Genomic DNA, 15,568 nt, shown 5'->3' on the forward strand with positions numbered 1-15,568 from the left:
AAATTGGAAGACTGGGCATCCAAATGGCAGTTGAAATTAAATGTGGACAAATGCAAGGTGATACACATTGGAAAGAATAATCGAAATCATAGTTACCTGATGATAGGGTCAACTTTGGGGGTCAGCACTCAAGAAAAATATCTAGGTGTCGTATATAATACGCTGAAATCTTCTGCTCAGTGTGCAGCAGCAGTCAAAAAAGCAAACAGGATGCTAGAAACTATTAGGAAAGGGATGGTGAATAAGAACAAAAATACTATAATGCCTCTATCGCTCATGGTGTGACCACACCTTGAGTACTGAGTTCAGTTCTGGTCTCTGTATCTCAAAAAAGATATAGCAGAATTAGAAAAGGTTCAAAGAAGAGCGACCAAAATGATAAAGGGGGTGGAACTCCTCTCATATGAGGAAAGGCTAAAAAGGTTAGGGCTCTTCAGCTTGGAAGAGAGACAGATGAGGGGAGATATGATTGAGGTCTACAAAATCCAGAAGTAAATTGATTTTTTACTCGAAAGACTAGGAGACACGCGAGGAAGTTACATGGAAATACTTTTGGAAAAGTCCATAGTTTGCTAATGAGACAGACATGGGGAAGCAACTGCTTGTTCCAGGATTGATAGCATGGAATACAATGTAGTACACTTAAAACAAATAGGAGAAAATGTTTCTTCACCCAACACATAATTAAACTCTGGAATTCACTGCCGGAGAGCGTGGTGAAGGCAGTTAGCTTGGCAGAGTTTAAAAAAAGGGTTTGGATGGTTTCCTAAAGGACAAGTCCATAGACCGCTACTAAATGGACTTGGGAAAAGTCCACAATTTTGGGAATAACATGTATAGAATGTTTGTGCGTTTGGGAAGCTTGCCAGGTGCCCTTGACCTGGATTGGCCGCTGTCGGGGACAGGATGCTGGGCTCGATGGGCCTTTGGACTTTTCCCAGTATGGCATTACTTATGTACTTATGAATGTGCTACTAATTGGGTTTCTGCCAGGTACTTGTGACCTGGCTTGGTCACTGTTTGGAAACAAGATACTGGGCTAGATGGACCATTGGTCTGACCCAGTATGGCTACTCTTATGTTCTTAGTTACAATAATCAAGTTTGCTGATGACAAAACAATGGATGAGAATATTTATGGCAGAGGAAACCAGAAAAGACCAAACAGAACGAATTTGCTGTAATCTGAAAAAACAGCCCTTGATAACCGCAGAAAGTTGTTGCTGAAGTTAGGGAACTATCTACAATGACTCCCAAAATCTTTGTGGCTGGTTTTTGAGTAATAGTAGCAGAGTCAAGAATAGGCTAAGAGTAGCACCCAAGATATTGGTGAAAAGAATGCAATCAGATTTTGCTGGATTGAGAACCAGTTTATTTTCCCAGAGCCAAATCAGTTAACTGCCGCAGATCGGAGTTAATATCAGATAACAGTTGAATATCACTTGGACCTACAGTACGCAGTAGTTGAATATTGTCCTCATAAACATAAGCGGTGAAGCCCAAAGAGTGGGCCAGAAAGATGTTAAACATAGGCGACAAGACTGAACCTTGCGGAGCTCATCTCACTTGCCTATCTCTAGGCTTCCCTCTCCTGCAGTCTCAGATCCATTCTAGAAGGACAATCTGAATTCACACCTTAAAAAGGGACTTTTTTTTTTTAAGTGGGTGCTCCCAGGATTGGAGATGGATGGAGTTTAGGGCTTAGATAGATTTTGCAAAGCATGTAGATAATTGCCGGTGGACGTAGTAACGGCGGTTAGCACAACTGGATTTTAAAAAAAGGTTTGTACGAGTTCCTAGAGGAAGAGTCCATAGTCTGTTACTGAGATGGACATGGGGGAAACCACTGATTGCTCTGGGATTGGTAGCATGGAATGTTCCTACTACTTGGGTTTCTGCCAGGTACTTTTGACTTGGATTCGCCACTACTGCAGGATACTAGGCTAGATGGACAATTGGTCTGACCCCGTATGGCTATTCTTATGTTACACACATGCCTGCAACCACCAGACATGTGTAAGACACGGGTTTAAACAAGTTTTAAGTTTAAACCCACCCACCCCAAGCCTGACACTTCCTAAATAGCTATTCTAAATACACTACTTATGACAAATTAACTCTACCTTAATTACAACTGACTCAGATTGCTGAGAAGTAAAGTTAATCTTGCACACTGTTAAGCCCCATCATAAAATACTTGTTCATATCCATTCCAACAAATCAGAATGACTTTTATTCTCTGTAATAATTGTGGAGCTTTAGTTTCAAGGCCAATCATCTGGAGACTAAAAACTTGTCCTATCTGTCATCAGCTCGCTAGTTTAAAACAGGAGCTCAGTGAAGTAAAGCAGGAATTAGATGCAATTAAAGCAACTTCTAAGACTGCACAAAATCATACTGCACAGAATCAAGCCAAATTCACACCACTGCCTCAAAGGATAAAACCACCTAAGAATAGATGGTTCACAGTAGGCTTAGGCAGACTTCGTTATGTGACACAGAGACATCCTCCCTCACAAGTGTTGCAGAATTATTTTACTCAATTACAGCACTGTGATATTCCTGAAAATAGAACTGAGGCAGAAGAAACAGCAAAAGCAATGAAGGTGGAACAAAAAGATATGAAGGTACCCAAAGACAAAAAACACCCCCAAATCACTAATGTTGAAACACATACCAGGAAATGTAGATGGAAAGCGATGACCACAAATGCTCGCAGTCTAAGCAATAAAGTTGATGACCTTCAAGCCCTGATGTTGGAGGCAGACTTAGACATTGTTGCAATCACAGAGACGTGGCTCAATGGTTCCCACGAATGGGATGCAAACATACCAGGCTATAATCTATTTAGGAAGGATAGAGAGGGTCGTAAAGGTGGAGGAGTAGCTCTGTATATGAGAAATGACATCGAGGCAACTGAAATGACAGGGACCCTGGGGAAAGGAAGAAACAATATGGATCACCTTAAAAAGAGATGATAAAAACCTCTGTACACGTGGGTGTTGTCTACAGACCTCCGACACAATTGCAGGAACTAGATAAAGATCTGATCACAGATATTCAAAAGTTGGGAAAGAACAGAGAGGTGCTGTTGCTGGGAGATTTCAATCTGCCGAATGTAGATTGGAAGGTTCCGTCTGCGGAATCGGAAAGAAGTAGAGAGATCGTGGATGCTTTTCAAAGTGCTCTGCTCAGACAAATGGTGAAGGAACCCACGAGGGAGGGAGCGACGCTGGATCTGGTGCTCACAAATGGGGATAGTGTATCAAATGTCAGAGTGGGTGCCCACCTGGGCAGCAGTGACCATCAAACGGTTTGGTTTGATATGACAGCTGAAGAGGTGGTCAGCCACTCAAAACTCAAAGTCCTGGATTTCAAGCGTGCTGACTTTAGTAAAATGGGGGAATACCTGAGGAAGGAGCTGATGGGCTGGGAGGACGAACGAGAGGTGGAAGGACAGTGGTCCAGACTGAAAGATGCTATAAATAGGGCCACAAACCTTTATGTAAAGAGAGTAAATAAAAGCAAGAGAAAAAGAAAACCAATATGGTTCTCCAAGCAAGTGGCTGAAAAAATAAAGGCTAAAGAGTTAGCGTTCCTGAAGTACAGAAAAACTCAAGAAGAGGAACACGGAGAGGACTACCGGATAAAACTGAAAGACGCAAAGAGAGAGATACGTCTGGCGAAAGCGCGAGCGGAAGAACAAATGGCTAGAAAGGTAAGAAGAGGTGACAAAAATTTCTTCAGGTACATTAGTGAAAGGAGAAAGACTAAAAAGGGAATTGTGAGACTGAAAGATGCTGCGAACCGCTATGTAGAAAATGATGAAGAAAAAGCAAATTTGCTAAACAGATACTTTTGTTCTGTTTTCACAGAAGAAAATCCTGGAGAAGGACCGCGATTGACTGACAAAAATACATATGAAAATGGAGTGGCTATAGCAACGTTCACGGAAGAGAGTGTTTATGAACAACTTCAAAATCTAAAGGTGGACAAAGCCGTGGGACCGGACGGGATCCACCCCAGGATATTGAAGGAGCTCAGAGAGGTTCTGGCGGGTCCTATTAAAGATGTGTTTAATAAATCCTTAGAGACGGGAGAGGTTCCGTGGGAGTGGAGAATGGCAGATGTGGTCCCTCTTCACAAAAGTGGTGATAGGGAAGAAGCTGGAAACTACAGGCCGGTAAGCCTCACTTCAGTTATTGGAAAAGTAATGGAAGCGATGTTGAAGGAAAGGATAGTGAATTTCCTGGAAACCAACAAGTTGCAAGATCCGAGACAACATGGTTTTAAACAAAGGGAAATCATTCCAAACGAATCTCATTGAATTCTTTGACTGGGTGACCGGACAACTGAATCAGGGACATTCTATGGATATAATCTACTTAGATTTCAGCAAAGCTTTTGACACAGTTCCCCACAGGAGGCTCTTGAATAAACTAGATGGGCTGAAGATAAGACCCAAAGTGGTGAACTGGATTAGGAACTGGTTGACGGACAGACGCCAGAGGGTGGTGGTAAATGGAATTCGCTCGGATGAGGGAAAGGTGAGTAGTGGAGTGCCTCAGGGATCGGTGCTGGGGCCCATTCTGTTCAATATATTTGTGAGTGACATTGCTGAAGGGTTAGAAGGTAAAGTTTGCCTTTTTGAGGATGATACTAAAATTTGTAACAGAGTGGACATCCGGGAGGGAGTGGAAAACATGAAAAAGGATCTGAAAAAGCTAGAAGAATGGACTAAGGTTTGGCAATTAAAATTCAATGCGAAGAAATGCAAAGTGATGCATTTAGGGAGTAGAAATCCACGAGAGAAGTATGTGTTAGGCGGTGAGAGTCTGATAGGTACGGACGGGGAGAGGGATCTTGGGGTGATAGTATCTGAGGATCTGAAGGCGACGAAACAGTGTGACAAGGCGGTGGCCGTAGCTAGAAGGTTGCTAGGCTGTATAGAGAGAGGTGTGACCAGCAGAAGTTTTAATGCCCCTGTATAAGTCGTTGGTGAGGCCCCACCTGGAGTATTGTGTTCAGTTTTGGAGGCCGTATCTTGCGAAGGATGTAAAAAAAATAGAAGTGGTGCAGAGAAAAGCTACGAGAATGGTATGGGATTTACGTTACAAGACGTATGAGGAGAGACTTGCAGACCTGAACATGTATACCCTGGAGGAAAGGAGAAACAGGGGTGATATGATACAGACGTTCAAATACTTGAAAGGTATAAATCCGCAAACAAACCTTTTCCGGAGATGGGAAGGAGGTAGAACGAGAGGACATGAAAGGAGATTGAAGGGGGGCAGACTCAGGAAAAATGTCAGGAAGTATTTTTTTCATGGAGAGAGTGGTGGATACTTGGAATGCCCTCCCGCGGGAGGTGGTGGAGATGAAAACGGTAACGGAATTCAAACATACGTGGGATAAACATAAAGGAATCCTGTTCAGAAGGAAGGGATCCTCAGAAGCTTAGCCGAGATTGGGTGGCAGTATAGCGCTGCGTGAGTCTGGTAGCGCTTTGGAAATGTTGAGAAGTAGTACAGCCAGTGGGGGGAGGCGGGGCTAGTGCTGGGCAGACTTATACAGTCTGTGCCCTGACAATGGCAGATACAAATCAAGGTAAGGTATACACAAAACGTAGCACATATGAGTTTATCTTGTTCAGAGACTGGATGGACTGTGCAGGTCTTTTTCTGTCGTCATCTACTATGTTACTATGTAAGAGACAATTTTAAGAGAAGTGTTCTTTCCCATTCTAAAATTGCCACTCTTACTGTTTACATGTACACTAGCTACATTAACTTGGCAATTTTACAACCAGTCATACCCTCTTCATGTTACAGTGAAGATACACTGGTGCTTTTAGTCTTTCAAATCTAGGCATATTATTTTCTGAAACAAAGCATCCATACAAAAAAAACAGGATTAAGAATCTGAAGGTCTTTTGTAACCATGACAAGTTCCAAAGTGGAAGAACACATACATTCTCTTTGAGAGGTGGAAAAAAGCCCATTAGTAAAAATGTTCTTGCAGACTACCTCAGCATGAGCCCTTTGAAAAATGCCCGGAGACAAACTTTTGCTTCTGCCTGCCACAGCACATAGGAATACCGTGTGAATAGGTGGAAACACTTCTTTATGAAATACTGTTGGCCAAGGATTTGAGTCTTATAGAGAATCACTGTTCAACCTGGTATGATCATCATTAATTTAAATGTTCTGATGGTCAGCTTCATATTGGCCTACCATATGGTTTACTGTGTTCTAAGCAAATACTTCATCCTTAGTTTAATTTATTGAATTGGCTTGACCACCCTTCAAACTGAACCACGAACACAGTTTACAGAATAACCTGAACACAGATCAAATACATATAGAAGTGGTTTCCCAATTTTAAACAACGATTCTCAATTACAACAAAAACTGGCATCCAATATTTGGATAAATACAGATTTCAGTGCAGTTTGGTTCTTTCATTAGCACCAAGGTCACTAATATTAAAGTGAACCTAATAAATTACAAATATAATGATTATTCTTTCACAAATGAACTCTGATTAAAATAATTAAATCTATTAAAATAAAATTAAAAGCACTAGAATTAAAGTTCAGAATGTATTTAAATATTACTTCAGTATAACAATTAAAAATATAAATCTACTGTAATTGTTAAAAATGCAAATACAAATTTTCATGCCATTGAAATATTACAAGTGTAAAAATTCACTGCAGCAACTAAAGACACTGATGTGGTCATAAAATAAGCAAATCGGTGTTCATAAAGTATTTCCAGACGAGATTTAGTTAAGATTCAGGTGCCAGTAAATGTCAAAATAAAATGTATTCAACTGGTCAGTAGGGCTTTTACTACTGAGTACATTCCCACTACCATGGACGATAAGCACAGGTCAAAGGCTTAAACTGGCCCAAGCTTTTAGCAAGGCAGCCATCCTGTCTGCTAGTCAATGGTCAACTCTTCAAGGAATCACAACTACTTTCTTCTGCATCACCATGTCATCTTGTGAGATTTCAGATGGACATAGGATAAGGGATTAAAGATCACCTAAATCAGTGGTATTTGATGATGATGCTCCTCAAAGGCTGCAAACAGGTTAGATTTTCAGGATACTCCTAAATGTATAAGATTTGCATACAGCTGAGGTAGAATGCATCAAAATATCTCTTTTGCAAATTCATAAGGGACATCCTGAACAGCCCACTTGTCTGTAGCCCTCGAGGACCATGAGTGAATACCACCAATTCAAGCCCTTCTGCTAGTTCAGGATCAGCGTACAGAACAGGAGAACTACAGACAAATCAGAACAGCTTGCCTTGCAAATATTGTGCACCATTTTGTACTTTATGGCAACAGTGTTATTGAGTTGCTGATATTGTAAATGAACTAAACTGACAGTCTGGTCTTGTTTGTTTGGCATTGTTCACATGTTCCTTTTGTGCCTAATGGTTAGTGCAGTAGGTCTGATTTCCGCTGCAGCTCCTTCTAACCCTGGTACAAAACTTAGATTGTGAGCGCACTAGGGACACAAAGTAGCTACATATAATAACTGTAAACCACTCTGGTTCTACCACAGAAAGGTGGTATATCAAAATCCTTGATCCTACAGGGGATGTATGGTGTGGGTTTTTGGTACAGAGGGAAGAGTGTTAGTGTGCTAATGGGAGGGTTTCTGATTCGGGGGAGGGGGGGGTTCAGGGGGGAAATATATAAAGTCACTATGGAGGAATTTTGTGTGCTAACGGTTGGTAATCTCTGTACAAGCATTTTTGGTTTGTGTATCATGTTTGATAATGTTTCTGTAATAGTTTTGCTGTCATACATGTTTCTCTGTACTGACAACCAAAAACAAACAAACAAACAAATCCATGATCCTTTACCCTTTCCATTGTTTTTCTTTTTTTATCATTGTTGTAAAGTATGTTTTAAGATGACCAGTGGACCATCAAAAATTCCACTGAGACTTGGCTGTACAGTAATGGCATTAGCCAGGCAGGAACAACTTTATAAAACCTCAAAAGAAGTGATCTGGCTCAGTTGCTTTCAAACTGACAGTTTAAATATTTTGATAGAACTGATTCATTTATGTTTATTAATGACATACCACTTTTCTTCATGGGTATCAGAGCAGTTACCATATATACTCAAATGAGAATTTTTGGCCAAAGTAAAGACACAAAATATGAAAAAATACATCTTGGCTTATTTTTGAGCCTTCTCCCCCCCCCCCCCCGGCATTGCTCCCCTTACCTCCCCTCTCCCAGGTCAGCTGAGACTGACACAAAAAAGATTGTGCATGATTAAAGCCTCACTCCAGCTGATTGTGACCCTTTTGTGTTAGCATCAGCCGACCCAAAAAAGGGAGGTAAGGAGAAGAATGCTGGAATATAAACCCTTGGTTTATTTATCTCCGTTTATATTCATGTATATATGGTGTTTTAACAGTTTAGACACACAGATGGATTCTGAAAAATCATCTCCTCCTTCCTTCCCCAACTGGATTCTGCCTCTGCCCCTTTTGGGACAAACGTTTTTGTTTTTTTTTTGTCCAAGAGCAGCTGAATTTACGTAGGTTTTAATGACATATTAACAATATAGGTCTTCTTTGGCCTGTGCCAATTCATATAAATTCGGTATGAAAAGCATACCCAATATTTATACAAGACCTATCACCATGAGTTTCTAGGAGAACATACTTTCATCTGACATCAGCGGGCATGTCTTCAAATAAAGTCTTACAAATGTACAATAGCTCTTCACTCCTAAAAAAATGAAATCAGTATTTGGTCACCCATCTTGTCCAGTAGTTAAAAGACTGAAGACTATGGAACCGATACGGCTACCACCCTGAGAACAGTAAAACACATCTTACATAATGGTCCATCACTCAAGTCTATGAACCAAGATGGAACATCTAGGTTCATATCAAACAAGTGTATTAGTAACCGTGATATTCCAATAAATACCTAATAAGTTCATAATCACAAGACTGGAGATAAAGGGTTACCTATAAACCTTCTTGATCCAGAATGTATTTAATCAAAAGTCAGTCAGAAAGGTTGCCTTTCAGTCATGCAGTGTGTCAGCACTTGTCATACAGCAGTGTTGCCAAGGATTTTGGGACTGTAATCACATTCTTCTGTAACCCTGGGGGTATGGGAAGTTTGTTTATGCCTGAACCTACAAAGAAAAATAAAAAAAAGTGATTCTATTGGAAAAAAAACAACCCCACAAATCCAAAAACACTTAACCCTATGTTGTATGAGAAATGCTCTCAGCCCCTGCAGTTTGCATGCACCTCCTCCTATAGGTGCTTAAAAGGAGAGGCAGGGATAAGCCTACCAAGAGGATTGTGAGTGCAGACCATTCAGAGTCCAGCACTAAGATGCTTGTAGTCCTATGCTGCAGAACAGCAGCACCATGTATATCTTTGCCGGGGGTAGCACTCCGCAGTAATGTAAGCAAAATACAAAAGGAGGCATTTGAGTTGTATTTTCTCTGAATTCAAGGGCTGCTAAAAATCAGTGCTGAAAACTTCAGTCCCCCAGCCCTCAGTCAGCAAGGGGGTGGGGGTGGAGAATGAGTCAAGAGTCTCCTATAACCTATCAGAACTCCCAGATTATATGATCCACTTATCTTACTTTTACATAAACACTGCCTCTGTTCATGACACAGTCTCATTTTATAGACTAATCAGAGATTGTAATTTTTCACAGCTGAAAAGTAAAGACTACCCTGTTATCTAACTTGCATAGGACTCATATTTAGGAGAATCTAAGCAAGCAAAATATGATTACATTCTGTACCTGTGCTTATGATGCACTGAGCCTGACCAATTTACTTCAATTCTTTGAAGGAGTAAACAAACATGTGGACAAAGGGGAGACGGTTGATATTGTGTATCTGGATTTTCAAAAGGTGTTTGACAAGGTACCTCATGAATGGCTACAGAGGAAATTGGAGGGTCATGGGTTAGGAGGAAATGTCCTATTGTGGATTAAAAACTGGCTGAAGTATAGGAAACAGAGAGTGGGATTAAATGGGCAGTATTCACAATGGAGAAGGGTACATAAGTACATAAGTAATGCCACACTGGGAAAAGACCAAGGGTCCATCGAGCCCAGCATCCTGTCCACAACAGCGGCCAATCCAGGCCAAGGGCACCTGGCAAGCTTCCCAAACGTACAAACATTCTATACATGTTATTCCTGGAATTGTGGATTTTTCCCAAGTCCATTTAGTAGCGGTTTATGGACTTGTCCTTTAGGAAACCGTCTAACCCCTTATTAAACTCTGCCAAGCTAACCGCCTTCACCACTATCTCCAGCAACGAATTCCTCTATCTGCCCCAGTTCCTCTTCCACAGGGTCTCCCCCCCCCCCCCCAGTCCAGAGGGGCCTAGCCTGAGGGGAGAACCCTGCTGAGGAGAGGAGGCGGTGGCAACTAGTTTCAGTCACTGACTGTAAAATAGTGGCATTTCCCACCAAGATCCAAGTCGTCGCTATGGAATGCGCCACAGGCCTGCGGGACAGGCCTGGAACCAGAGGGGAAACTGCCGCACCAGCATCCTCCCAGTCAACTCAATACTCAGAATTTGCCCCCCCCCCCCCCCCCCCCCCATATCTGGCAGCATGCACAGGGCTTCTGGTGCACAGAACTCATGGCACCTGAACCTTTGCAAGACCCCCCCCCCCCCCCCCCCCCGACTGTCCAGGAGACTCCCACAGAGAGGCAAATAAACCAGTCCTCAGGCACTCAAGGCTGCCTTTCTGCCTCCTGGCAGAGGCAGCTAACCGAGGCACACTGCACTAACTATCCAACAAGGGGCAAATAGAAGTGGGAGGGGCCAGGCCACCTAGGCGTGACATCCCCAGGCCTTAAAAGCCCCCCAGTAGACCTCAACCCCGATCCAGCAGAAAACCACCCTGAGAGGAGATTCCTTTCTCTCTCTCTTTTTTATTTTTAATTGAATTAAAAAGCTCTCTCTCTCCAAACAACAAAACAAAAATTCAAAGAGCATCTACAAGGACAGAAGAACAACGGGAACTGCACAGGCTTACCACTCCTACCATCTGCTGAGACTGAGAACAGAATAGTTTCCAAGGGACTGCACAGCTCACTGATAAGGTTTCTGGAAACTCAGTGGTTCTCAGTCTCCATCTGCTGGGAGGAGTGCATAACCCATCTGTGCCGTTCTAGAGGGATGCTATAGAAAAATACATTATGATTACTGTACTTATGACATGCCATTAACTTACACAGCACAGTAGGATAATAAAACAGTGTCAAGACAGCAAAAATACTGGAAAATACCTCAGTATAATTGTATTTTAGAAGCTCCAGTTAAGGAAAAAAATAAAGTCTCAATTATTCAAGGCAAATTTTACCACACATTAACAAGTGAAGCCTCACATAAATAACCAGTTCAGGTACAAGCACCTGTTAAACAGTAATTTTATCATGACTTAGCTTCCATGTGTCTCATTTTCTTACAATGGTTTTGTTTAACACACGCTTCACATTTATCTATTTTATTTGAGGATAATTTTATAAAACAGGGTGATTTGAGTAGTCGTTAACTGGGGAATCAAACATATAAATGGCAAGTGACCGACTCACTTGCAAATGCTCAGTAGAGACTTCCGTCTCTGTCCCGCCCCCGCGTCAAGACGTGATGACGGAACAGAGAGGGAAACTGCGCGGAAGAGGAAGGAGGGAACTGCCGAGGTCGCTACTGCTCCCCCCCCCCCCGGAGTCGCCGCCGCCCACCCTCCACCCGGCCCGGGCCCTCTCTTCGCTATTGAACTTACAGCGCAGAAACCGCAGCAGGCAGATCAGCTCCTGTCGGCCTTCCTTCCCTGCCTGTGTCCTGCCCTTGCCGACGTTACGTCACACGAGGGCGGGACACAGGCAGGGAAGGAAGGCCGACGGGAGCTGATCTGCCTGCTGCGGTTTCTGCGCTGTAAGTTCAATAGCAAAGAGAGGGCCCGGCCCGGGTGGAAGGGGGGCGGCGTCGTCGACTCCGGGGGGGAGGGCAGGAAGGTCTCAGGAGGGGGCCTAGGAGCTGGCTGGGGGGGAGGGACGGAGGGGGGCCTTGGAGCTGGGAGGGAGGGACAGAGGGCCTTGGATATGGCAAGGAAGGAGGGAGGATGCTGGACATGGGAGGTCAGAAGGAGGGGGGCCTTGGAGCTGGGAGGGATGGACAGAAGGGGGCCTTCGAGCTGGCTGGGAGGGAGGGAGGGACGGAGGGGGGCCCTGGAACTGGGAGGGAGGGCAGGGGGCCTTGGAGCTGGGAGGGGGGCCCTTACAGCTGGGAGGGAATGGGGCCTTGGAGCTGGCAGGGAAGGAGGGAGGGCAGGGGGCCTTGCAGCTGCGAGGGGAGGGGGGAGGGGGCCTTGCAAAAAACACATACCAATACTCGCCCGTTTTAACGGGCTTAACGGCTACTTATTTTATAAATACAAAGGTGCCTATTCGCCTTATTTTCGAAAGTGATGGGAGCCCAGATTTCGACCCAAATCGGGAGATGGGTGCCTTTTTCCCATGGGCGCCCAAATCGGTATAATCGAAAGCCGATTTTGGGCGTCTTCAACCACAATCTGTCGCGGAAACGGGCAAAGTTGACGGGGGCGTGTCGGAGGCATGGTGAAGGCGGAACTGGGGCATGGTTATTGGCCGAGGAGAGATGGGCGCCCTCGGCCGATAATCGAAAAAAGAAAATTTGGGTCATTTTTTTGGACCCTTTTTTTTCACGAACAAGTACCCTAAATGACCACATGACCACCGGAGGGAATCGGGGATGATCACCCCTGACTCCCCCAGTGGTCACTAACCCCCCCCCCCCTCCCATAAAATAAACTTTAAAAACTTTTTTTTCCAGCCTGTATGCCACCCTCAAATGCCATACCCAGTTCCATCACAGCAGTATGCAGGTCCCTGGAGCAGTTGTTAGTGGGTGCAGTGGGCTTCAGCCAGGTGGACCCAGGCCCATCCCCCCACCTGTTACACTTGTGCTGGTAAATGGGAGCCCTCCAAACCGCCCCCAAAACCCACTGTACCCACATCTAGGTGCCCCCCTTCAGCCATAAGGGCTATGGTAATGGTGTAGAGTTGTGGGCAGTGGGTTTTGGGGGGATTTGAGGGGCTCAGTGCCCAATGGGGTGGGAGCCATGGGAGTTTTTTTTTTTAACTTTTTACAAGTGCCCCCTAGGGTGCCCAGTTGGTGTCCTGGCATGTGAGGGGGACCAGTGCACTACAAATCCTGGCCCCTCCCATGACCCAATGCCTTGGATTTGTTCGTTTTCGAGCTGGGCACCTTCGGTTTCCATTATCGCTGGAAAACGAAACCGCCCAGCTCAAATCCGATGCATTTGCCCGGCACAAACCGTATTATCGAAAAAAAAAGATGGATGCCCATTTTTTTTCGAAAATACGGTCTGTCCCACCCCTTCACGTACCTGTTCTCAGACATAGACGCCCATGGAGATGGGCATTCGCTTTCGATTATGCCCCTCCACGTGTCACAGCAGAAATAGCACCTATCTTACAGGCATAGACACACTTGTTCCTGTGTAGATTACCATATCTTATAATCTATGTGTGTACCTGCATGCACTTTTACACCAGTCAATATTTTATAAGAGGCTATTTATTTGCAGAAATAACTTTGTAAAATTACCATAGTAGAGATTCAGGGTGTACTGTGTATTAGCGGAGGAATGTTGCTGTAATCAGTGGATTACATGAGAGAGGAGTTTAAAGGGGGAGGCGGGGAGATGAAGTTCATGCTGCTATACTCCAAAGAAAGGCTAGTTGAAATTCTGCAATTATCTGGAGGCCCAAAGAGAGCAAAAAGAATCTAAATTTTACAGTGCACCATGAAGTACTGTTTAATGAGAGATTATCTGCTTTCAGAAAGGATCTGTTAAATACCACATTAATATCAAGCCAGTCATTCTCTGTGCACAAAAATGGTGACCTATTTAAGGACTAGCTCAATCCAGGAACATATTACTTACTATGCATAAACACTATATCTGTATTTCTCTTAAATGGGTCTCTCTCTTCTCTCACACACTCTCGCTCTCTTATTATTGCATTAAGTACCTACCCTTTCACTTTTCGCATCTGTTCAATAGTCTCTGGAAGGGGTAACCCGTAGCTCTCTGGAAGAAATAGAGTAAGGATTCCTACCAGCACAGTCAAACTGCCCATTAGGATGAAAGGAAGGAACCTGTCATAGGCACCTAGTAGAGCAAAGGATACATTATTTTAATTACTTACATACCACCTTTTTGAAGAAAGTCACCCAGAAGTAACAAGAATAAGCTGGATAGGCAATAGACAATTACAGCAGTTAAAACATTCAAACAGTACATATTATGCTACTTACAACAATGCAAGTGGAGAAAGCATGCAGAGAATGGTTCATGGAATAGAACCCTTGGTCTAGAAACACTAAGGAAGCTGAATATAAAAACACACCTATGTAGTCTGGGAGGGGGAGGAACTGTTAAAAATAAATAAGGGAAAAATCTCCAGGAAGTTGTGAAGGAAGGCCTGCAGAGACTTGGAAATCCTGCCAAACACGGTTCAGGGCCCACCTACACAAGTATCCCTACACTAGCAAATGATCACTCCAGTGGTTCTCAATTTTCACAAATTGAATGTTGAAAACTCCCTCAAGATGCACAGCTGCTAGGCAGAAACTGTTGCCCTGCTCTTTGTTTCCTTTTTTCAATATAAAATCTTAGGTACATGCAGAAAAATGTGGAAAATAAATGTAACTTGATTATAGCTCCTCAGAAATCTTGTACTGCATAGCTAGGAGAAAGAAACATAGGATGCCTGCCTGACAGTTTTGTCTTGCTCCTTTGGGTTTCAACTCAGCCAGTACTGCTCTCTGCTGGGTATGGTGTCATGAGGTTTCATTTGCAATTACTTTGAGTTATAGGCAATATTTTATATCCCTTCTTATCAAAGTCTGAATTTCATTTGCACAACATCCCTCAGTCTTGACTGGCCAAGGAAGCTGAATCTAGGCCTGGAAATTGAATCCAGGTCTCTCTAACAGTAGTGCGTTATACTCATCACTTGGCTTTTTTTTTTTTAAAGCTAATCACTATGCATTTGGTTACCTTATTCAATCTTTCAGGCAACTAATTGTGCCAGAAATACAGGCACAGATTGAGCTACACAAATTTAAGTCAGAATTTTATAGACAACTGAGATTCTATTAATTCCCTAAATAAAACAAACAGTTCACTAAACGCAGCCTCAGCACATTCAAGATTCAAGCAGCTATCAATATCTTGCTGATTTCTGTCAAAAAGCAGGTGATGCATTTTTTCTCACCGAGGTAAACCAAGTACGGAGCGAGCATACTGCCAAATCTGGAGGCCATTGAGTTGCCTCCCACTCCCATGTTCCTCACAACAGTGGGGTATAGCTCTGCTGTGTACACATAGACCATTGCGAAGGCTGATGTGATTCCGAACTTTCCTGTCATCACCAGAATAATGGACAAGATACTGAGGCCTGGCAACAAAGAAAACAACAAAACCCAAA

The 15,568-nt window shown here is 43.4% G+C and overlaps 1 protein-coding gene across 1 annotated transcript in view; it reads right to left on the reverse strand.

Annotated features, from left to right (window-relative positions):
* Positions 1 to 8,264: 8,264 nt before the first annotated feature.
* LOC115476389 (solute carrier family 22 member 5-like) overlaps positions 8,265 to 15,568 on the reverse strand; it is a 52,496-nt gene continuing 45,192 nt past the window's right edge. Inside the window, 3 exon segments of the mRNA XM_030212752.1 lie at positions 8,265 to 9,181; positions 14,112 to 14,247; positions 15,356 to 15,538. Coding sequence (XP_030068612.1) covers positions 9,094 to 9,181; positions 14,112 to 14,247; positions 15,356 to 15,538 — 407 coding nt within the window. The 3' untranslated portion in view covers positions 8,265 to 9,093.

The sequence above is a fragment of the Microcaecilia unicolor genome, chromosome 8, assembly GCF_901765095.1.
Source record: "Microcaecilia unicolor chromosome 8, aMicUni1.1, whole genome shotgun sequence".
NCBI classification, from domain to species: domain Eukaryota; kingdom Metazoa; phylum Chordata; class Amphibia; order Gymnophiona; family Siphonopidae; genus Microcaecilia; species Microcaecilia unicolor.